The sequence below is a fragment of the Ovis canadensis genome, chromosome 21, assembly GCF_042477335.2.
Source record: "Ovis canadensis isolate MfBH-ARS-UI-01 breed Bighorn chromosome 21, ARS-UI_OviCan_v2, whole genome shotgun sequence".
Classification (NCBI taxonomy): Eukaryota; Metazoa; Chordata; class Mammalia; order Artiodactyla; family Bovidae; genus Ovis; species Ovis canadensis.
The window spans coordinates 58,584,935-58,608,076 of NC_091265.1; the positions used below are offsets into that span (position 1 = coordinate 58,584,935).

The 23,142-nt window shown below is 59.1% G+C and overlaps 3 protein-coding genes across 6 annotated transcripts in view; 2 read left to right on the top strand and 1 right to left on the bottom strand.

Moving 5' to 3' along the window:
• Positions 1-1,763: 1,763 nt before the first annotated feature.
• COX8A (cytochrome c oxidase subunit 8A) lies at positions 1,764-3,697 on the top strand. Its single transcript, XM_070289447.1, has 2 exons — positions 1,764-1,955; positions 3,208-3,697. The coding sequence occupies exons 1-2, from the start codon at positions 1,842-1,844 to the stop codon at positions 3,301-3,303; spliced, it is 210 nt and encodes a 69-aa protein (XP_070145548.1). The 5' UTR covers positions 1,764-1,841; the 3' UTR covers positions 3,304-3,697.
• Positions 3,698-8,896: 5,199 nt separating this feature from the next.
• OTUB1 (OTU deubiquitinase, ubiquitin aldehyde binding 1) lies at positions 8,897-16,809 on the top strand. The gene is made up of 7 exons (XM_069566125.1): positions 8,897-9,110; positions 11,279-11,340; positions 11,588-11,686; positions 15,676-15,794; positions 15,961-16,045; positions 16,156-16,350; positions 16,459-16,809. The coding sequence occupies exons 1-7, from the start codon at positions 9,053-9,055 to the stop codon at positions 16,654-16,656; spliced, it is 816 nt and encodes a 271-aa protein (XP_069422226.1). The 5' UTR covers positions 8,897-9,052; the 3' UTR covers positions 16,657-16,809.
• An 850-nt stretch (positions 16,810-17,659) lies between these two features.
• Positions 17,660-23,142, bottom strand: part of MACROD1 (mono-ADP ribosylhydrolase 1) — a 154,280-nt gene continuing 148,797 nt past the window's right edge. Inside the window, exons 5-11 of one of the 4 annotated variants that reach the window (XM_069566122.1) lie at positions 19,606-19,722; positions 18,808-18,929; positions 18,680-18,710; positions 18,518-18,591; positions 18,064-18,145; positions 17,945-17,973; positions 17,660-17,791 (exon numbers count right to left, since the gene is read on the bottom strand). In XM_069566122.1, coding sequence (XP_069422223.1) covers positions 17,969-17,973; positions 18,064-18,145; positions 18,518-18,591; positions 18,680-18,710; positions 18,808-18,929; positions 19,606-19,722 — 431 coding nt within the window. In that variant the 3' untranslated portion in view covers positions 17,660-17,791; positions 17,945-17,968. Of the gene's footprint in view, positions 17,792-17,944; positions 17,974-18,063; positions 18,167-18,517; positions 18,592-18,679; positions 18,711-18,807; positions 18,930-19,605; positions 19,723-23,142 lie in introns of all 4 variants that reach the window. The other 3 variants (XM_069566121.1, XM_069566120.1, XM_069566118.1) reach the window with 3 other exon arrangements.

The following is a 23,142-nucleotide window of genomic DNA, read 5'->3' on the forward strand; positions in this document are numbered from 1 at the left end:
TGGGTTGGAAAGATCCCTTGGAGAAGGAAATGGCAATCCACTCCAGTACTCTTGCCTGGAAAATCCCATGGACAGAGGAGCCTGGTAGGCTACAGTCCATGGGGTCGCGAAGAGTCGGACACGACTGAGCGACTTCACGTTCACGTTCTTGAAACAGTCATGGCACCTGTGGTTGTGCCATTTAGCTTGCTGATGTGTTACAATGAGCATATACCCAAAGTCTAGTGGAAGTTGACTTGTCCACAATATTGGAACCCATTTGGTTCTAATGGTTGTCTCATGTCCTCTGGCTATGTCATTATTTAAAGGTCGTGCCCTGCCACCTTCCCTCCTGTTTCAGAAGTAGAAGTTGGAGTGGTGAAAAAGGAAGGCTAGTTAGGTTAAGTGTTGAAAAAGTGTTCATTAGAACCTAAGATACAAAGAAGCAAAACGCTTTGGGTGGGAGGACCAGAGAGCAAGAAGGGTGAGGAATACTTCCAGATGAGGGTGGAAAGTGACATCCAGAAATTGAGACTTTGTTTAGTATACAATGAGGAGCCGCAAAGATTTTAAAGTAGGTGTATGTCTTGGTTAGGAGGGCTTCCCAGGTGGCTTGGAGGTAAAGAATATGCCTGGCAATGTAGGATACACAGAGATGTGGGTTTGATCCCTGGGTTGGGAAGATCCCCTGGAGAAGGAAATGGCAACCCACTCTAGTAACCTTGCTTGGAGAATCTCATGGACAGAGGAGCCTTGCAGGCTACAATCCATAGGGTCACAGAGTCCAAAACGACTAAGCAACGAGCATGCACACGTATGACTTGGTTAAGGACTTCCCTGGTGGTGGATCAGTGGTAAAGAATCAGCCTGCAATGCAATGCAATGCGGGAGATGCAGGTTTGATCCCTGGGTTGGGAAGATCCCCTGGAGAAGAAAATGGCAACTTACTCCAGTATTCTTGCCTGGAAAATTCCATGGACAGAGGAGTCTAGCAGATAACAGTCCATGGGGTCGCAAAAGAGTGGTATGCAACCTAGCGACTAGGTAACAAGTGGCTTGGTTAGATTTATATTTAAAGAGAAGGGAGGAAGCTCTTGGCTGCTACTGCATGGAAACTGGAATTGGACAGGAAAACTGTAAGAGTTCATTTAGGAGGTTAGTAGCTCTTTGGAGACCAGTTCAGTTCAGTTCAGTCGCTCAGTCGTGTCCCACTCTTTGCGACTCCATGAATTGCAGCACGCCAGGCCTTCCTGTCCATCACCAACTCCCGGGGTTCACTCAAACTCATGTCCATCGCGTCGGTGATGCCATCCATCCATCTCATCGTCTGTCGTCCCTTTCTCCTCCTGCCCCCAATCCCTCCGAGCATCAGAGTCTTTTCGAATGAGTCAACTCTTCTCATGAGGTGGCCAAAGACAGTAGTGAACCAGATACAGGCTCTGCTCCGATTAGTGCCAGGCGGTCAGAGTCCTGGCGGGGACAGGGGATTTCTAAACAGAGACTTAAGTATGAATGGAGGGAGGAGTCAAGAATACCGCCCAGGTTTCTGGCTTATGTGATTGGGTAGCTACAGTTGTTACTCAACAAAGATAGGCTGCCTTGGAGGCGGGGCATATCCGAAAGCAACGCCCCTCTGTGCCCCGCCCACCGGCGGTAGGATGGCGTCGATTGGCTGTTTCGAGGAAGGCGCCAAAAACTGACAAGGGCGGTGGGCGGTGTTTCCTTACGTCACTTCCCAGGGACTTCCGGGTCGCTGTTTTCCCAAGCCCCTATCACTCCGGAACTTCCGGCCAGGGCCGCCATTTTGACTTCGCGACCTTGGAGTCCGGCTGCGCGTTACCTGCAGTCTACTCCGTGCCGTCATGTCTGTGCTAACTCCGCTGCTGTTGAGAGGCCTGACAGGCCCTGCCCGGCGGCTCCCGGTGCCGCGTGCCCAGATACATTCCAAGCCGCCGCGGGAGCAGCTCGGGACCATGGTGAGGAGCGGGCGGGGAAGGGCATGGGAGATGCTGCAGGCGGGACTGAGGGTCCCGCGGCAGGTTGGGGGCCTGCCGAGTCTGGTGCTCTGCACCTCGCGGCTCACAGCGTAAAGGGGAGCAGCTGGGCTGGTCTGGGCGTCTGGGGAGCGACAGTCTGCCCCAGGGTCTCAGGTCAGACCACGTCAGTGCTGCCCTGTCGCTTCCTTGCTATGCAAGCTTCCTTAGCACCCCCAGCCCCGAGCGCTCTGAGCCTGTTTACACGTCAGCTCATTGGGAGATGCCTGCGGGCTGTCAGCACTGTCGTTGTTAGTAATATTTGGGGGTGGGTAAGAGGACCCCAGCAGGCTTTAGTAGTTCCAAGAAACGTGGGAGAGTTTAACCCTTAATGACTTGCACCTGTTTGGGTCTTTTCTGCGTTTGCCTCAGTGGCAGTTCTCGGCCTTGAATGCGAGTTTTCAGAATCCAGGTTAGTGGGCTTTCCATTTAGGCGAAGAGCCCAGAGAGCGCTGCAGCGGTGGAGGAAACAGTGACTGTAACTGCAGTCGAGTGCCTGCTGTGTGCCAGGCACTGTGCTAAGACTGCTGCGCTGGTCTCCTTGAGCCCTCCCAGTCACCTCGAGAGAGGGCCATTATCTCCATTTTCTGGCGGAGAGAGCTGAAATTTAGGAGCAGTGTACACCAATTCAGTGGACATGAACTTGGGCAAAGTCCAGGAGATGGTGAGGGAAGCCTGGCGGGCTGCTGTCCATGGGGTCGCAAAGAGTCGGACACCACTTGGTTCGTGAACAACAACAACAATTGACTTGTCAAAAGTCACACCTCCAGTGGCACAGAAGGAATTTGAACAAAGTATGACTCCAAGTCGTGCCTTCCTTAACTGCTTTGGGGGATATGCAAGTGGCTGTAAAAAGTCTTAGCTCTAGCCCCAAAAGTTGGTTAGGGAGAGGTTTTTAAGACAAGGAAGGAGAGGTGTATTTTGGAGTTATTGGTCTGTGCAAAGTTCCTGGTGTGAAACAGGCCAGCTTCGAAGCAAGATTAGATCCTTGTCCCTCTCCCTTCACTTTGTAACCTGGGCTGACCCCTGCAGCCATATCTGATCCTTTACCTTAAGACCTAGAGTGGCCCTCCCCTGGAGCCTGAATCTCGATTCCTGGAGCGAGTTCTCTGCTGTCTGGGAAGATTGCTCGGGCTCTGAGGAACTTGAGGGAAACCTTACCCTGGGGGTTCCTTTTCTCTTGTGCTCTGTGTAGGATATCGCCATTGGGCTCACCTCCTGCTTCCTGTGTTTCCTCCTGCCTTCGGGCTGGGTCCTGACACACCTGGACAGCTACAAGAAGCGGGAGTGATGGGAGCTGTCCTCTCCCTCACCCCGAGACCTGACCGCCCCGGCCTGTCCTAATCACGTCTGCTGCGTTCCTGGCCGGCCTCCCGTGGACCATGTCCTTCTGTTACAGTGACCTCTTCTGCAATCACGACGTCTTGATTTCTCCACGGTGACATTCTGGGACCACATGTATCTGAAGAAGGCCCTGCTCAGTAGGGCCTCCCTTGTAACAATAAAGTCTATTTAAAGCGTGCTTCAAGGGGAATCCCTTGGTGGTCCAGTAGGATGCTGCGCTTTCACAGCGGGTGGGGGTGGGGGTGGGGGTTCGACCCCGTGGTGGGGAACTAAGATCCGCAAGCTGCACGGTGTGGCCAAAAAATAACAAAATTATTAATAAACGCCGCTTCAGAAAGTCACCTTGCCTTCAGCCTGGGCTCCTGCCTCAGTCCTTGAGTTGAGGATGGGTGTGGAGAAGAGGTTGCACAGCTCTGCTGGCCCATTGCGCTGTGGTAGGTCACGTGTGCTCAGCCTTACTCCTCCATGCCTGAGAGTGGTGCTTTCCTTTCTTTAAAGATTTGCTGGCCTCTGTGGAAGACACACCCCGTTGTGGTCTGGCAGACTTTCTCGCTCCCCCTCTAGCTCCCTTGGTTGTGCCAAGTCCGAGACTGTCTCAATGTCTCTCCCAGCAGGGCCAGCTCTGGCTGGAAGACCCTTCTTGGTGGGCTAGCTGTCTTCCGTCCCTGGGCTCTGGCCGTTTCCCAGGTGCTCGTTGCCCTTCCTGGGTGCTGCTGGGCCAGGTTACAGTATCTTGCATTGTTAGGTCACCCTGGGGCCCCTTTTAGCCCCATATCTGTAAATGCTTATGCACTGACCAGCTTCCTCGTTCTCCCTGCCTGCCTCCATGTACCCTCCCCTCCTTGACTTGGAGAATTTGCTGCTCCTCCATCCATTCCCAGGGTCCTTCCTCCGTGATTCTTCCTGGGGGCATCTCCTTAGCTGGGACAGGTATGTGAAGCGTGCCCCACTGAGCTGGAACTCTGCCTGCCAGTTTCTGAAAGAAAGGCTGTGACCCGCTGGGTCCACCCCTTTAGTTCTTCTCTTTGCTGGGGATGAATGATTTCTGAGCAGACACAGGTTCAGTGTCCCTTGTGGAGCTGCTGGATGGTGGGCAGAGATGCCAGGTGAAAGCGGAGGGGCCGTGGGTGCTTTAGGCCCTGGGTGTCAGAACAGGCATCTCGCCAGCCCCTTCTCAGGGCTCGTTTCCTGATTTATGTTGACAGGAGCTGCAGGGAGGCCCTGCTCGCCCTCCCTTATTTAGTCTTCCTGGCCTTGCGTGGTGTCCAGTGATGCCTGGTTGCTGTGGGCACAGGTTAGGCTGGGAGCCTTGGCTTTCTGTGGTGCTCCACTGCCCTGCCAAGCGGTTGATTTCAGTGTCCCTTGTTTTTGTGCCGCTGGATCCCCAAGGGACACAGTGGTCCCCGTGGCCCAGGAGGGCTAAGGCCCAAAGCTGTGCGTCTTGAACCGCTCCTCGGACTGAAGGGAAGCCAGTGGTTACAGGCCGGATCTTCAGGACCGTGGTCTTAGGAAGCCCAACAGTCCTTGCCGCCCTTGTGCTCCTGCGCCTGCTGGGCACAGCAGTGAGCTGAGTGGGCAGGGTCATGGACTTGGGAGTGGATGGGAGGGTTTAGGACGTGAGCTGTCATGCTCGGACCCCATCTTCCCCTTGTCCTCAGTGTAGCCCCTGCCCCTGGGCCTTAAACCTGGTCGCCGTTCTGTGTCCCTCTCACTGCTAACCAAGTCAGAGGCCCAGGGGCCGGTCTATGTAGCAAAAGCAAGGACCCCCGTGCCCACCAACAGCATGTTCTGTCTGTCTGTAGATCTCTGTCGGATCCTGGGTCCGGGTGGGGGTCTGTGTCCTGGTGTGCACGCAGCAGGTGGCGGGGTGTGGAGGGAAGGGTGCAGTCATCCCAGAGAATATAACATCAAGCACAGTGGACCAGGAGTCAGGAGGCCTGGGTCTGAGGCCTGGCTTGGCCATTTACCACTTGACCTTGGCCAAGTCAAGCCTCTCTGGGTCTCAGTTTTCATGACTCTTAAAGTGAAGGTGGTGATGTGGCAGGAAGGAAAGTGTCCTCCCCAAAATGTCCATGCCCTAATCCCTGCACCCTTGTGACTATGTTACCGTCATGAAAAAGGTGTGATAAAAATCAGACATGCAGAAGTGGGAGATTAACCCGTAGGCTGAGTGTAGTCACACGGGTCCTTCAGCTGGACAGGCAGAGATGCCCCTGCGGACTCTGCCTGCCTTGGGGCTTTGAAGATGGAGAAGGTGGGCTGTGTTCCAAGGAACGCAGTGGCCTCTAGAAGCTGGGAAGAGTTCTCAGTTTACAGCCAGCAGGGACACAGGACCTCAGACCCAGAGCTGCAAGGCACTGAATCCTAACAGCCTGCGCGAGTGGGAAGCAGACTCTCCCTCAGATCCCTGGATGGGAACAGAGCCTACAGATAACCTTGATTTCAGTGTGATGAAACCCTCACCAGACCTCTGACCTCTCACACTGCAGAACTAATCATTTGCGTTGTTCTAAACCACTAACTGGTGACTAGTTAACAACCGCAGTAAGGAGCTGTGAGTCCTGGTCCTGGGCGACTGGATCCTCTGCAGACTTGAGGAGAATCTTAGTGTGAGACATCTGCGGGAGACAGGCGTCCAAACAAGCACGGGTGGTGCGAGTCCGATGGGTGGTGCGAGTCTGGGTGGGGGTGGGGGCTCTCTCTACGCAGCCTCTGCCTCTGCTCACTTTCTGCCTTAGGTGGTGTGAACCCTGCAGACAGGTAACACCCGGCAGCCCCCGCTCAGCCTCATCAGCCTGGCTGCGCCATCAAAGCCTCGCTAGACCATAATTTTGGAGCTGGCTGCCTGTGCACGGCTGTACATTCCCGCAGTGGCATCTCCAGAGGTCCATTTCCAGGCTGGGCATGCCCCTACTCTTCCCACCCGGGCAGCTGCCTAACTCCTAAGCCTGTCTTGGAAAGGATTGCCGGGGCCTCGTCTCCCGCCCACCTTGAGGCTTTCTCCTGCCCACGATCCCTCTGTGAGGATTGCGGCCTGTGCCACGTCCTGTTGCCTGGCCACCTTCCCTGAGAAGCTGGGCGGGCCTGGAAGCCATGTGGCTCTCTAGGGCCTCTGTACTGTCCTAAAACTCTTCGTCTCTGGCTGAGGTCACAGAGTCCTGGGTTCTGCATGGGGTCTCTTCTAAAGAGGCATCTGTGCCAGGTCGGGTCTGTGGAACATGAAGTCCTAGGCTCCTGCCCATCACCTTTGTGACTTTCCAACAGCAGCCTGACCCCAAGCAGCAGTGCTGCCTGTTCCGTGATGGGCCTCGGGAAGCGGGACCAGCAGTGTTGTGTGGCCATTCATTTCTGGGTTTGCAGATTGAAAGGCAGAGGTGGACATCTGGAGCTGGTGATTCCTGGCAAATATGCTATTGGGTCTTAGGTTCTTCAGGATGGAGAACCAAAACTCGAAAATGGTAAAAAAGTATCAAAAAAGTATCAAGAAAGATACTTACCCTCAAGGAATGAGGGTAAGAGAATAGTTAGTTATCACCAAATTGACATGGAAAAGAGCAGGGCAAAAGTTGACCATCCTGACACTGGATTAAGAGCCAAAGCTTCCCCCGGCCTGACGAGAGGGGGAGGGTGGGCAGCAGGCAGGAGAGCCCCTCAGCTACACACCCTGCATCCACTGAGGGTGGAGATCCGTTCTTTCAGCCCCAGACCCTTGTGTTGAGGGAGGCATTTATTTGGCGTTGGCAGCATGGCCGCAGTCCAGCACTGGACCACAGACGGATTCCTTCTCGCCCTCCAGAGCAACTGTATTCTCTGTCCCCACACCAATCCCGATCCAGCTCCCCTTTGCGTGCTCCCCACCCACCAGACTCCCTAGTCAAAGTAAGGAGGTAAAGGTGGAGTTGTCTTACAGCTATTCTCAGGATTTTGTAAAGCCAAAATAGAAATCACGCTTTTGTCACCGACTGCTCCTCGTTTGGTAATACCAGTGCTACTGACTGAGGGCTTCCCAGGTTGCTCAGCAGCAAAGAATCCACCTGCCAAGGAAGAAGATGCAGGAGACCCGCGTTTGATCCCCGAGCCGGGAAGATCCCCTGGAGGAGAAAATGGCAACCCACTCCGGTATCCTAGCCTGAAGAATCCCATGGACAGAGGAGCCCAGCGAGATACAGTCCACAGGGTTGCAAAGTCGGCCACGCCTGAACATGGCATGCACAAGCTACTAACTGAAGCTCCAACTGGCAGTTCCAGGTTGCACTGGCAAAACTGGGAAAAGGAATGAACAGCGTGTGTACTCTGGGTGTGTGTTGCGCTAAGCGGCTTTAGTCATGCCTGACTCTGTGACTCTGGGCGATAGACAGCCTGCCAGGCTCCTCTTTCCCACTAGTGTCGCCCGAGAAGCCCAGTGTGGTAGGAGTGGGATCCAAATGGGTAGCCCCTTTGCTTCCTTGAATTTCGAAGCAAACACAAGGATTGGTGGTGACCTAGGAAATAGTAATTTGCCATGTTGCTGGGGCAAAGACTTGGCATGTGTAGCGTTGCTGTGAGAGCGCCACTGTGGGCAGTGTGGTGAGCCCAGGCACCAACCGTCCCTACTCCAGGACTGGATGTAGCTCATGAAGATATTCATCCTATTCTGCACCTGTATTATCATGAACGGAGGGATCTGATTGGGGCTCAGACACGGCCTCCTCAAGTGCTAAGAGACCACTGTCATATCATGGAAAAGGCCCTCCATAGAGAAAGGCAAAGGAACAGTACCCCTGAAGGTGACTTCTCTAAATAACTGCATCTTCAGCATCCAAGGCCTTGACACTTTTTAAGTTTTATTTTTAGATAATTCACAGGTGATTTTAACAGAGTACACAGAAAGATCCTGGGTATCCTTTACCCACTTTCCCCCACTGGTAACATCTTGCGTTTGAAGCTACAGTACAGCATATTCCAGGATCTCCATATATATTCAAGATAAAGAGCACTTCTGTCTCCACAAGGATACTTCTGTTTCATTTTTATAACCACATCCACTTCCCTCCTTACTCTGACTCAACCCTTGGGAACCACGAATCTGTTTTTCATTGTTGTCAACTTCTATCTTAAAAAAAAAAAAAAATCCTGATTTTCTCATAACCACAAGGGCAGGTAGTCCAAAGTTAGGTCGACCCCGAGGGACGTGGTCTCTCGGTCAGAAGCAGGACACCAAAGCCCGCTCGGAACCGAGACTCGGTGGAGGGGGGCGGTGAATTCCCAGAGCTCGGATATTAGCAGAATTCCCGGTCTCCTCGGCCAAGTGATCCTCATTGCATTCGCCTGTCTTGAGCTCTGGAGCCCGCAGCGGGAATTGCCTTCCGTGATTTGAATTTCATTTTCCTGCTTATCTCAATAATACAATCCGCGTTTCAAACTCTAGTGAAAAGAAAACTCAAGTGGCCCCAGGAAGCTCTTATCACCACCTGGCACATTGGGAGCCTGGAAAGATGGAACCGAGCAAGTGTGCGGGAGGAGGGCGGGCGGGGATTGCCCTCACTTCCCCGGCTTCCGCCGCCGCCGAAAGAGACTGCGAGCCCCTCGGGTGACTACGCCCGAGGGGATCCCGTTGCTAGGGGCGTTACCAAGGAGGGGCCTCGAGGAGGGGCTGTCTTCCGGGGGGAGGCCGACTAGTAACCCGGAAGCGGTCGGCAGTGCGGCGCTGTTTAAAGATGGCGGCGGAGGAACCTCAGCAGCAGAAGCAGGAGCCGCTTGGCAGCGACTCCGAAGGTACCGACCAGGGGAGAGCCGCCCGGCCTGGGCTAGCGGGGGCGATGCCGGATGGCCGGCTCCCGAGGAAACCAGGGCTGGGGCGGCTGGCGGCGAAGCGAGCGGAGGGCCCCTTCCCCCGCGTCCGCCGCCTCCCCTCCCCCTCACAATGGAAGGAGCCGCCGCCGCGACCCCTGGCCGGCCGGGCGGCGGGAGAGAAAGCGGGCCGGCCTCCGGCCCGCGACTCTTCCCTGTCCCGCGCTCCTGGGGCGGGGCCTAGGCCGCTCCGCCCCCCCACCCCCCGCCCAGCCCCCTCCCCGCTGGGCGTCCGGCTCCCGGGTCCCGGCTCTCCCGCCCCGGACCTGGCAGTCAGGCCCGGGCCTAGTCCGGCCCCGTCTAGTCCGCCTCCTCCAGAGCGGCCCGAGCCCGGTAGGGCGTCGAATTACGCCGGGCTGCGGAGCACAAAGGACTGGGCGGGCCGCTGGGGATGCTACGGGCCGCCCGGGGTTGTGAGCGGCCGTAGGTGTGTGCCCAGGAGGGCAGCGCCCTTCGTTTCCGGTAGAGTCCCCTCTCCTAGCCTCGCAGCCTCTTGCTTCCTGTCTCGGCATAGTTTCCTTAGACCCCTGAAGAGTTGGACCTCTCAAAACGGTCCCACCCTCTTCTTTTCACCCCTGAGTTAGACACTGGGGACTGAGGAGGTCACTAGGGTTGGGAGGGATGGCCCAGTTGCAGTGCAGTGTCGGGGGTGGGTGGAAGCCCAGCTGAGGCCCCGGGCTGCTCAAGATCAAAAGGATTGGCCTTAAAAGTCATTTAGCACACAGCTCCCTCTCTAACCGCACACTGAAAAACAGCTTTTGGGGACCTAGACCCTCCCCCCCCATCCCCGAAGGGACTGGTTTAGGATCGTGTAAGTTAAGAAAGAACCAGAGCCAGGATTCAGGTCTCCTGGCTCCTCACCAGTGGCTGCTTGGCATGGGGCCCACAGGGTGGTCCCGCCCAACTCAGTGATGAGTATTGAACTACACCTCTTAAGGTACCATCTCCTCAGGGCATCACAGTGAAGGGAGGAAGGTGGTGCTATCTGTCTCTGTTCACAGCTGATGATGAGCCTCTGCAGTGAGGTGCCAGGGGAGTTATTGTGGCAAAGAGCCCAGGCTTTGCAATTAGACAAACCTGGGTTTGACCACAGGTCTTCCTCGTCGCGACTTCGGGCAGGTGATTTCACCTGTCTGCGTTTTTGTTCTTTGTAAAATGGGCACCACTACGAATACCCAGGATGGCAGGTGGAGGAATGGTGTGACTGAGGAAAGCAAAGCGCTCATCTAGCCGAAGATGGTCTGCTTCCTCATCTGTCTTTCCTCAATAGACCTGGCTCAGGGGCCTTCCGGGCTGCTCGGAAGTGATGTTAGAGAGCAGGGGGAGAGCGCTTGTTCGAGCTGGAAGAGTGTACCCTGGGGGGCGATCTCCTTGGCCTGCTTACTTTATTTTCCACCATTTATTTATACTTATTTGGCTATGCCAGGTCTCAGTTATGGCATGTGGGATCTAGTTCCCAGACCAAGGATCAAACTCCGTGTAAGATCGGACCCCGGGGGCCATGATGGGCCGCCCCTTCCCTCCCCTGTCGGCGGGGGGAAGTCCCTAAGGAAGGGGCCTCCCAGATCCCGGGGACCAGTGACAGCACAGTTTGCCAGCTAAAGCTGCCCCACCTCCGCCACGTAGAAGGACGTATCAGCCCGTGACGCCTTGGCCCGGCAACCTATCCAAACCCCCATCCACTAACCTGGCCATCCCTCGCAGCGTGCATATATAAACAAACTTCTAACACGTTCTGGGCGGGTCCGGGAACCCCGCCCGGGAGCGCTTCGCCATTAAAGCCTGTTAGACACTCTTTTGGTGTCCTGGTCGTCTTTTACCTAACACCCAGGCCCCCTTGCATTGGGAGCTCGGAGCCTTAGCCACTGGACCTCCAGGGAAGTCCCTGGCCTCCTCCCTTTAAAGATGAGATAACTCATGCCCAGGAAATGGAAGGACTTTGCCAAGATCCCACAGTTGGGGTGGAGCAGGGCATGATGCATGCTTCCAGATTGCACGTCTGCTCTCCTGGCCCGTTCTTGTCCTCGGCCCAGCTTCCTGGAGTGCGGAGAGCCAGGGCCCACTGTAATACTTGGCCTTCTTCCTTTTTCCAGGTGTTAACTGTCTTGCTTATGATGAAGCCATCATGGCTCAGCAGGACCGAATTCAGCAAGAGGTGAGTGGCTGTGGCCAGTGGCCTTACTTTGGGGATACATTGGTTGGACTGAGGCCTACCGTTTGTCTTTACTGTGGAAGCTCCCTCCTCCCCAGGCTGAGCTGATACTAGATGCCTTTATGGGGAGAATGTGAGGTCCATGTGCCGCTGGGTGACTGGCCCAGCCACTCTCAGCTAGATGTTCGGGCTGACAGGTGTGGGTCACTCCATTTGCCTGCCAGAGTGTAATGGATTCCCCATCCCACAGATTGCTGTGCAGAACCCACTGGTCTCGGAGCGGCTGGAGCTCTCTGTCCTATACAAAGAATATGCTGAGGATGACAACATCTATCAACAGAAGATCAAGGTGGGAGCCTGGCCGGGGGCACAGGAAGAGCCCTCGGGTGGGGGCAGGAGCCTGGCCACTTGATACCTGCGCTTGGCTGGGCCTGGCCTCAGAGGGGTGGACGGTTGGGGAGCCCTCTGGTCACTGGTTCACAGGTTGGCAGAGTCTGGAACCAAAAAGACTTTGATTCAGATCCTGACGCTGCCATATGGCAGCTGTATCCTCAGCAGCTCCTTCGATGTCTCAGAGGTGTGGAGACCTCAGCTGTGAAATCGGGGTGATGAAAGCAAGGGTGCTTGTGAGGTTGCGGGAGACGATGCCTCGGGGGCCTGGTGCTGGCTGTGGGGAGCTGGTGGTCTCAGTGTTCATGGTGGGGCTGGTGGGCGGGGGCTGGCTAGCGGGGGAGGGTGCCAGCGGAGACACAGTCTTGCCCCCTGCTTCCGTGGAGAGGCAGGCAGCACTGGGGAGAGGGGCCCCTGGATCTTCGTGTAAGGCCCTGCTGCCTCTCTTAGAAACTGAGGTAAGTCCCTTAACCACTCACTCCCTTCTCTCTGAGCTGGGGGTTTGCAGTGAGACTGTGTGTGTACACGGCGTCTCCTGGGCACAGCCCACCGCTGCTGCTGCTGAGTTACTGCAGTCGTGTCCGACTCTGCAGTCTGTGCGACCCCATAGACGGCAGCCCACCAGGCTCCCCCGTCCCTGGGATTCTCTAGGCAAGAACACTGGAGTTGGTTGCCATTTCCTTCTCCAATGCATGAAAGTGAAAAGTGAAAGAGAAGTCGCTCAGTGGTGCCTGACTCTTAGCGACCCCATGGACCGCAGCCTACCAGGTTCCTCCTTCCATGGGATTTTCCAGGCAAGAGGATTAAGGTGCCAGTGCCTTCTCTGGGGCACAGCCTGAGGGTTTAGTAAATGCTACTCCTCCCCGCTCGCCCCCAAAATCAGAGCTGCTTAGAATCTTCCACCTGCAAGATTGGCCTTTGGGGTTAGCCATTTGAGGGGCGAGGCAGGTAACCCAGGTGACTGGAGGTGGCCAGGTCAGGTGGTGAACAGTGGCACTGCAGCCCGGCTCCACCAGTAGCAGGTGGTGGAGCCTCATGGGGCGAATAGGAGCATCCGTGCCTGTCACTCCATCAGTGCTTCCTAGACCAGCCAGAAATCATTTTGTTGTAAAATCTCCAGACTCTTGAGAGTTGGCAGCTGATTGACATTTAAAGTGGGCCAGACAGCGCATGTGCAGGCCAGAGCCCGCTGCGTGTGGCCTGTGGGCCCCTCTGCCCCTGCTCAGGGTGCTCACGGTTTACCCTGGAGGCCTCTGGAGAGAAGAAGGCCCTGGCTCTGGGGCCCGACAGACCTGATGTGGAGTCCCGGCTTCCCCCCACTGTGTGACCTTGGGCAGCACACTGGCCTTCTTGGGGCCTCTGTTGGTCTGCCAGCTCTGCGTGGGGAGGCCTGTCTCGTGGGGTGGGCGTAAGGCTTGCAGGAGAAGACGGTGGCCAGGTGTGGAGCCCAGCGCCTGGGAGGCGGTGGGTCCCTCCTCTTCTCCGTGTGGTGGGCTGGCGGGGCTCAGGCCTGCCTGTCACACACGGCCACCCCAGGAAGGCGGACAGGCCACGCCTCTCGGGTTCTTCTCGAGTCAGTCGGCAGATGGTCAAGTGTCAGCTGTGTGCTGTCTGGACAGGAGGCCTGCCCCGGCACCTGACACCCCACCGGGGCTGGGCCTGAGCCCCTCTTAGCTCCCTGGGAGGAGCCCAAGTGCAGACAGCAGGGCCCTGGCTCCTGTGTGCCCTGGCTCCTCTGTGAAGTGGGCCTCTGGGGAACATGTGGGAGGATAATGGGCCTGGCACAGGGTAAGTGCTCAGAACAGTTCTGGTCGCGGCAGGGATTTGGGCTCTTTGTACACATTTTGTCCCATTTTGACACTTACGAGCACACACGGGGCCAGGCAGTTTTAGGCTCTGGAGATAGTGAGGACCACAGCTGCCAAGTCACCATGGCGGTTCAGAGTGGAAAGACAGCCGTTAAGGCAACTCACACGTATGGCAGAGGTGGTGAGTGCTGTGGAGAAAAGTCAAAAGTGAAGCTGGCCGAGGAGATGGGGGGCAGGGATTTGCAGGTTGACCCAGGGTGGTGTCTGATGAACTGAAAGAGGCCAGTGAGCAAGGGGGGGGGGGGGGCCATCTGGGCGGAGCCGGGGGGCGGCCGGCGTGGCGGGAGCAGAGTGGATGGGAGACGCCGGGCTTGGAGCCGAGAAGGGATTTGGAGGGAGCCGCGTTTACTGGGTTTCTGTGGTTGCTGGTGCCGTGGTGGGGAGAGACTGGGCAGTGAGTGAGGTGCGGGCAGGGAGACTGTGTGGAAGCCTTTGCGATGAAACCGGCCCTAGATGGAGCTGGACGGGGCAGCGGCACAGCCCACGTGAGGAGAGACGGACGCAGGCAGAGTGGCAGGGTCTGCCCTGGGTGGCTGGGGGCATTGAGGGCGGAGTCCGCACGGCTGGGAGGGTTGCAGCTGAAAGGTGGGGAGCTGAGGAAAGGCAGGGAAGGCCAGAGGTCAGAAGCCGCCTGTTGGCTGGGCAGTTCAGAGGCGGTGCAGCCCAGGCAGTTGAGTGGAGGGGGAAGACGTGGGTGGATGAAGAATTACGTTTAAATCCCAGGAGGTCAGGAGACAGCTGACGCCGGGCTGCCCCAGGCCTGAACAGCTTGTGCTGTTCACGCAGCAGGGGCTGTGGATGGTCCCTGGTGAGACTTCTGGCAGGGGACACATGGGCCTTGAAGGAGGGGTGTGTGGTTGGGTGGCAGCTGTGACCACTACAGGTAGGTGAGGAGGGGCAGCGGTGAGGGCATGGAGAGGGTGGGGGAGGAGCGAAGAAGGGGGTTTGCGTCACCACACCTGCGGTGCAGGGGGACGCTGCTCGGCAACGGTCTAGCGGGAGTGGGTTTGACCCTTGGACTTAGGAGGGCATCTGTGACTTTCACTAGAGAAGAAGCCGGCTGGGCTTGTGTTCCCAGCAGAAAAGAAATGGAGACAGTGGCACAGGCAGCTTCAGGAGCAGTGCTGCCCTGCGGGAGAGCAGAGAGGTGGGGAGGTGGCTGCAAGGGAATTCATGGGGAGCAGAGCATTTGTTTATAGGCGGTGGGGCCAGTGGGTCTGGAGAGAGAAGCTGATGCTGGGGAGCCGGGGGGCAGACTTCAGGAACAGTGTCCTGAGTCCAAGGGAACATGGCTCTGGGAGCAGCCTCGGATCTTCCAGGGATGGAGAGTGAGGCCCCGGGGCGGTAGCGTGCCGTGGGGATGACAGCTTCTTAGTGGAAGTCCTCAGGAAGCACAGTCATCGGGAAGATGACTGGCTGGGGGCTTAACATATGGGGAGAAGGCATGAAATAGGCGTCAGGAGGAAGGGGAGGGTGCTCAGGCCCGGGGAGTGAGGCCAGGTTGCCGGACAGCACCAAGGGCCAGCCCCCGACTCCTGAGGGGAGATTGAACAGACAGGAGGAACTCCATTGAGCTGGGGAGGAAACTGGGAAAGAGTGAACCAGTACCTGTGAGCGGGCAGGGCAGGGATTAGATGGAGGTGAGGGGGGCTGTTTCCCACCCCAGGACTGTGCAGTGGGGGCCCCCAGCGCGGCGCTGCGCCATGTACACTCACTTGTTTGCCCTGGATCTCTCAGAGTTTGAAAGGCTATTCACTGGAAAAGCTGCTTCCGTCAAGGACCCATTCAGTTGCCTGGTTTTATGAAACAACAGCCCTTTAGGCCCAGCAGCATGGCATGCCTAGCGGCTGATGACCACTTTGGTTGGTGACCGATGCAACCAGTGTGTCTATAATTCATGTTCCTGAGGCTCTGGGGCTCCCAGCAGCGGGTTGCCAAGTGACCCCCGTTATCAGAGTCAGCAGCCAAGGATGGCAGGAGGCTGTTGTGGTGACCTCTGTTGGGGGCATTTCCTGGGCCTGCCCTGGTTTCCGCCTGATGTTGATGGGCACGTGGTGGGGTGGGGGCTGCCTCTCCGCAGGACCTCCACAAAAAGTACTCATACATCCGCAAGACCAGGCCTGATGGAAACTGCTTCTATCGTGCTTTCGGATTCTCCCACTTGGAGGCGTTGCTGGACGACAGCAAGGAATTGCAGCGGTGAGGAGGCACGGGGGAGGTTCCGTGAAGGGCGCGTGGGCTCCCTCCTCCCTGTTGGTGGCTGGGAGGTGCGGTTCCCCTTGAGGCCCAGTGATGGCCTGGGCCCTGCTGGGCCGGGTCTGCCGGCCTAGGAGCCCGTGGCGCCCTCTCTCCCACCCGTCCACAGGTTCAAGGCTGTGTCTGCCAAGAGCAAAGAGGACCTGGTGTCCCAGGGCTTCACTGAGTTCACAATTGAGGATTTCCACAACACGGTGAGGCCAGCTGCCCTGCCGCGGGGTCGGCCAGGGTGGCGGGTGGTGGCCTGGCGGTGGCAGGGATGACCTGTCTCCCCTGTCTCGCCCTGTGTCCCCCTCGGGTGCAGTTCATGGACCTGATCGAGCAGGTGGAGAAGCGGACCCCCGTGGCCGACCTGCTGGCCTCTTTCAACGACCAGAGCACCTCGGACTACCTGGTGGTCTACCTGCGGCTGCTCACCTCGGGCTACCTGCAGCGCGAGAGCAAGTTTTTCGAGCACTTCATCGAGGGCGGGCGGACCGTCAAGGAGTTCTGCCAGCAGGTGCTGCCCCTCCCCGCTCCTCAGCCGTGGGCCCCTTTTCCCTCGAGCCCCGGGGAGGGCCCAGGTGGTGGGGGCCCTGAGCGCCCCCTGAGCCGCGCTGTGCCGCAGGAGGTGGAGCCCATGTGCAAGGAGAGCGACCACATCCACATCATCGCGCTGGCCCAGGCGCTCAGCGTCTCCATCCAGGTGGAGTACATGGACCGCGGCGAGGGCGGCACCACCAACCCCCACGTCTTCCCCGAGGGCTCTGAGCCCAAGGTCTACCTGCTCTACCGGCCTGGACACTACGACATTCTCTACAAATAGGGCCGCCGGCCGCTGCCGCACCGCCCGCCCCTCCGCCAGGCGCTAGACGTGTACAGAGGTTTTCTTGTGGTTGTAAATGGTCATACTTCACTCCCCCACCCCTTCCCTGTCACACGACCCCCCGTGTTTTATTAAAGGGGACGCTGGTGGTGAGCCGCGTGTGTGCGTGTCCCTGCTCGGCTGCTGCCCACCTGGCTGCTCTGTGTCTGGCTGCCCCCCTTCCCCTCAGGTGGGTTCCTCTCGGCCTTTCACCTGTCCACCCCCAAACCTCCCCGCCAGGAGAAGTTTTGAGGGGTCTGGGCCTCTCGGGGACCCTTCCTGGTTATGGGGGTCCTGCTTCCTTTCCTTCAGGCCGCCATCCCTTCCCTGTTTAGCTGGCCAGGGCTTTCCCTGGGGACCCAGGAGCACAGAAGCTTCTAGCTGCTCCCTCCTGGGCCCTGCCCCCACCCTGCTGTCCTGGCCGGAGCCCCCTCCACCTGCCTTCGGTCAGGGCTCTGCGTGGTGGAGTCCTGGGTGGAGAGGGACCACGTCGTGCTGCAGCCTGGCTCAGGGCAGGCGGAGGTGCGGGGGGGCCCCAGGGCGCCCCAGCCAGTGCCAGCCAGGCGGGGGAGGGGCAGTCCCCCAGCCTGTGCGTGGTCCCGTCCCCAGGCCCAGCCTCCGGTGGAGCGGGGCGCTCCAGGCCCCCGTCCTCCCGCTTTGCTCCCCTCGGCCCCCTGCCTGTGCCTGCTTTGCACCCCACTGCTGCACTACCTTCCTTCCTGCCTTCACCCCGTTTCTCACCCCCGCCCCCTCCCCAGCACATGTCGGGTCTCAGCCCCCAGGCTGTGAGCTTCTTGGGGGCAGGCCCTCAATAAACGTGACGCGCTGCTGCCCACCTCTGCTGTCAACCTCGTGCCTCCCCCTGCCTGGTTCACCGAGAGCTCTCGCCAGCCCCTGATGCCAAAGCGGCTGTCCGCACCTGGGCTCCCTCCCTCACCCCCAGCAGAGCTGGGACAGTCGGAGCTGCAGCAGTAGTCTTTATTAGGCTCCTGACGGGGCAGGGGGTGTAGGGAAAGAATAGGGTGGCCCCGCCAGGCCCCACTGCAGGCTTCGGAGACTTAGAGCTGGGAGCGTGGTCCGGCAGGCCCAGGGGAGTCTGCAGGCAAAGACGAGAGGTCAGAGCAGTGGCCCATGGGCTGCCCCGGCCTCCCAGGCTGCCTCCCTGGCTTCCTTCCCTGCGTGGGGGTGAGCAGGTGTTAGTGGGCATGAGGTTAGTGGGCAGCCACACAAAGGGCCAGGCCCTGCTTACCAGTCCTGGTCAGGGTGGGCAGCATCACGCTGGAAGGCAGAGGACAGTGAGAGCCTGTCCTGGGTGGACGGGGCGGGACAGGGGCTGGCGGGGGCATGGTGGGGGCAGGAGGCACCTACCGACCGGGAAGTAGTGGGGGAGGCGTTCTCGGTAGATGTTCTCATCCTTCTCCAGGAACACGCAGATGATCAGCCGGTCCACCTGCATCAGGGCCTGCTGAGCCTGGGCGGCAGCGGTTGGCTCCCCAGCTCCTGGGCCTTAACCACCACCCTCGCCGCTGTGGGGTTTCCCCTGCCCTGTCCTTGGGGCACACTTCAATCTGGGTTTAGAGCTCGGGCTACAGAAGGGGCTCGTGGTGTGATGTGAACCCCGCTATCCCCTTCTTGAAGCGCCTTGTGCCCTGGCCGTAGAGGAGGAAAACAGGCCCCGAGTAAAAGAGAACGCAGAAAGCGTGAGGCTAGAGCCCTGAGTGCCCGGCACTCTGCACACTCCTTGGAGATGACGGGTGGTGCTGGTCACATGCGCCCCGCCGCCCACCTCCATCCGCTCCCTTCGGCCGGACCCAGGCCTCACCTTGTCCTTGTGTTGCTCCAGCCACTCGCGCAAAGCGGTCAGCACTACCTCGGCCGCCGCCTCGTTGGGGTAGCCTGCAGACCAGACCGCGGGCCCCAGTGAGTCTCGAGCTCCGCCCCTCGCCGTTCTGCCCCGCCCATCTGCGCCCTTCCTCTCACTCACCGAACACTCCAGTGGAGATGCAGGGGAACGCCTAGGAATGAGGGGTAGTGAGAAGGGACTGGGGACAGCGTCACTCTTCACTCCGCCTCCCGCCAGGCCGCCCCCTACCCCGCCCCGCCGCCCCTCACCGCCGAGCGGAGCCGGTGCTCCAGCAGCAGGTCGAGGCTGCTCAGGTAGCAGCTGCGGAGCTCGGCAGCCTGGCTGGCGCTCGGCTCTCCGTGGGCGATGGGTCCCACCGTGTGGATGACATCTGTGGGAGGGGGTGAGGTCAGACCGGCCGGAGCTCCCGGCGGTCTTCGGCTTTCCCTCCTGCCGGCCTGGGCCCTGGTGGTGGTTTAGTCGCTAAGTCGTGTCCGACTCTGTGACCCCATGGACTGTAGCCCGCCAGGCTCCTCTGTGCATGGGATTCTCCAGGCAAGAAGACTGGGGTGGGTTGCCATTTCCTTCTCCAGGGGATCTTCCCAACCCAGGGATCGAACCCAGATCTCCCGCATTGCCGGCGCATTCTTTACCAGCTGAGCCACCAGGGAAGCCCCTGGGCCCTGGAGGGAACAGGAAACAAGCACCCTCCTGCCCAAATTATGATCTTCCCCGGGTAGGGACCCCACCCATAATTCACACCTGCACAGACAGGCCAGCCTACGCAGGCCCCCACGCCACATCTGTCTGGACCAGGCTGAAACAATGGCCGTTGTTGCCTCCTTAGCTATTCCCCTCACTCCGTCCTTGCCGCGCCCAGCCTCTGCGGATGCCCTCCGCACACCTGCTTCCTGGGATCTGAGAGGAGGGGCCAGGTCCTGGCACTTAAGTGCCCCCGGAGGAGGCCTCCAGCAGTTCTGTCGGGGGTGCACCCCTAATCCCGAATTACACTAATTACGCAAGGCGCCCCGTCTGCACCCCACGGGGTGGGGGTGTCGGGGACTCACACTTGGCCGGCAGCCGATAGCCACAGGTGATCTTGGCCTTGCCGGTCTCGCAGTTCTGCAGGGTCCGGCACTCGTCGGTGAGCAGGGGTCCGGCGGCCCGGTGGATGCAGCCGTCCACTGCAGGGAACCGGGCAGTGAGTGGTGGGGCTCCCAGCCACCAGCTGAGTCCGTTTTACAGAGAAGGCCGAGGCCCACGGAGGGAAGACTCCAATCCCTGGGCTGTGCCGGGACTCACCCGGCCCCGAGCCTTTCTCCCGCGGCCTCCAGATGGTCCCTCACCCCTCCACCCTCTTCCGGCACCCCCAGTCCCACTCTTGTTTCACAGCTGGGAAAACCGAGGCGTAGACGGGGGCCAGAGCGGGCCGCGGCGGGAGCCGGCGCAGACCCGCCGGCAGGGGGCGCGACCCGTCCGCCCTGCTCTTTCCTGGGCGCGCGTTAGGGGCGCAGGCGGGGCTGGGGTCTCCCGGGTCAGAGGCGGCGCCGGGACTCGGGAGGCGGGTCCGAGCGACAGGATCCGCAGCCAGAGCCGGACAAGGGGGAAAATCCGCCCTCCCGGCCGCGGGGCCCGCTGCCGGTCGCCACCTTCGCGGGAGAAGCCTGGGATCCGAACGCCGACCTCCGAAGGCGAGGCCCTCTCGGACCCGCTTTACAAACTCTTGGTGGTGGTTTAGTCGCTAAGTCATGACTGACTCTTGCTACCCCATGGACTGTGGCCCGCCAGGCTCCTCTGTCCATGGGATTCTCTAGGCAAGAAAGCTGGGAAGTGAAAGTCGCTCAGTCGTGTCTGACTCTTTGCGACCGCACGGACTGCACAGCTGAGCCACAGGGGAAGTCCAAGAATACTGGGGTGGGTAGCCTATTCCTTCTCCAGGGGATCTTCCCGACCCAGGAATCCAACCGGGGTCTCCTGCATTGCAGGTGGATTCTTTTACAACTGAGCTATCAGGGAAGACTACTGGAGTGGGTTGCCATTTACAAACTCTTAAGACGGTGGCTCAGAGGGTAAGGCATCTGCCCGCAATGCAGGAGGCCTGGGTTCGATCCCTGGGTCGGGAAGATCCCCTGGCGAAGGAAATGGCAACCCACTCCAGTACTCTTGCCTGGAAAATCCCATGGACGGAGGAGCCTGATAGCCACCGTCCATAGGGTCGCAAAAGTCGGACACGACTGAGCGACTTCACTCACTCAGTCACTCAAGACTCACTTTACAGACTCGGACACTGAAGCCACCTAGATTGAGGCTGATCCCACTGGGGCCTTGAGCTAGGTCTTCCAGCTCCTTCCTGCACCGCGGGAGGGTAGTCCGGGCCGCGCAGGTGTCTCCGGGCGTGCACCCAAGCTCGTTAGTGCATCCGGCTTAATTGGGGCCGGGCCTGGGCTTGTTTATCCGAGGGCGGCTCTAGGGCCTCACCAGCGACCCTGGGGACCCGGATCCAGATAAACAAGTCGTCGTGGGCGCGGCGGGAGGCGTGGAAGAGACGGTTCTTCTCCCTGACCTCCCCCCACATTGGCTGCAGGGCCTTGGCAAGCCCTTTCCCCTTTCCCAGAGCGCACTCTGCCTCATCAGAAATACTGGGGCAGTGACCACTCCCCGCCCCCATTCCCCGGGAGAGTATCACCCACCTCCGGCAGGTCTCCAGCTCCAGCTGCACCTAGGCCTGTGCCAGGGGCTTCTTGGACACTGAGCTCAATGCTCTGCAGCAGGAAGTACTACCATTTCCCCATTTCACAGACCTCAAACTGAAGGCCTAGTTGCTTCATTACAGCCCCACCCTCAAAATCTGCACTCAGGACCAGGGCCGCAGCTGAACCAGGCCCGTGGCTTGTTTTCTTTTGTGCCTGTGAGGCCAGTTAAGCCTAATGCTGAGACTTCACCCAGAGATGGTAGCAGGTGATTTCCCGAGCATCCTAGGAGCTGGGGTGGGGGCGAGGGGTAGAGGAACTGGGGGATCCCCGGGAGGGAATCTGGGACTGGGTCCCCTGCCATCCCCTCTCATGGGCAGGGCTGAGGGCAGCTGCAGCCCATGGGAGGGGGCGGAGGGTGGGTGGTGTGGCACAGTGAGCGTACATCGTCTACTTGTGGTGTGTCTGTTCTGGGGGCGGGGGGCACCACAGAGCCACCCAGTGCCATGCGCAACAGCGGGGGCTGTGGAGCTGGGCAACCTGGGTTCAAACTCTGCCAGTCACAGATGTGTGATCCAGGGCAGTTAACCTCCCTGGACCTCAACTGCCCCATCCGTAAAATGGATAATACGACTACCCACTTCATAGGAATATTGGCAGGCTTAAATTAATTCCTGTAATGTGCTTAAGCCAGTGCCTGGCATGAGTGAAGGCGACTTGAGTATTGGCTGTTACTAGGACACTGAGGCTGTATGGGCCTGTACCTGACCCGTGTACACCGGGAGTGCGGTGGGAGGCGGCGTCCAGGGCATATGGGGTGAGCACGGGAACTCCCGGCCCTGCCATCGTGGTCTCATCCACTTGGCAGCAAGTTGCCTGCCATCTCCCAGTGCTGTCCACCCTGCTGGTGACCTTGGCCCGCAGTGGGGGGCCGTGCGGAAGTGGAGCTCAGCGAGATCTGTTTCAGGGACTTAATGTTTCCTGCAGAAGTGGACAGGCCTGCAGCCAGGCCTTTGGTGCTGACCTGGGGGCATGAGGTGGGAGGAGGCGGGAGGAACTGGCGCTGACAGAGCCCTTGGACTGGAGTCCCTCCACCCCCCGCAGCATCCAGAACAGGGCTGGGCCATATGACTCCCATGACAGCGCCCAGCGAGGCGTTCACCCAGAGCAGAGATGAGGGTCAGGCTCGAGGTTCCCCCCTTGCCCACCATCCCCCCAAGCCAGAGCCAGCCTGGCCCCCTTCTGTCCCCCTTTCCCAACCACAGGGCAGGGCTGTGGCTCTCCCGTCCGAGGAGGCCCCCAGCCCCACTGGCCTTAGCTACAGGGCAAAGGACTGCCCCTTCTCACGCCTCCCACCATGACCTGCCCCTCCCCTGGCTCCGACCCCCAGGCCCTGCCCTGGCTATTAGGTAGGGCTAAGCTGAGCCCTGGAGACCGGAAGCAGGAGGCTTCTGGGGGTCCCATCCCTTCCTCCCCACCTGACTATCATTGGCTGTTATTAGGACAGTGGGGCAGCTGGGCCTTGGGCCTGCCTGGTAGGGGGGTGTCCCCAGTTCATACCAACTGACCCTCAGAACCCTTCCTGGCGCCCTCAGGCACATTCCCCCAAACCTCCTACTTGACCCTGCCCTACTTCAAGACAGCAGAAACCCTGGGGTCTCTGCTGCAGAGCCTGAGCCCATGTGGGCGATAGGGCCTCCCTTGGGGGCCTCTCCACCAGTCTGGGCGGAGCCCTTCCCCTGCAAGGAGACGGCCCTGAGGCCCGCGCCGCCTCCCTCTGCAGCCTCCTCCTCGCTCCTCCAGTTTAAGCGCCCAGATTTTTATTGCTGTTCTTCTTCAGTCACTAAGTCGTGTCTGACTCTTTCATGACCCCATGGACTACGGCCCACCAGGCTCCTCTGTCCCTGGGAATTT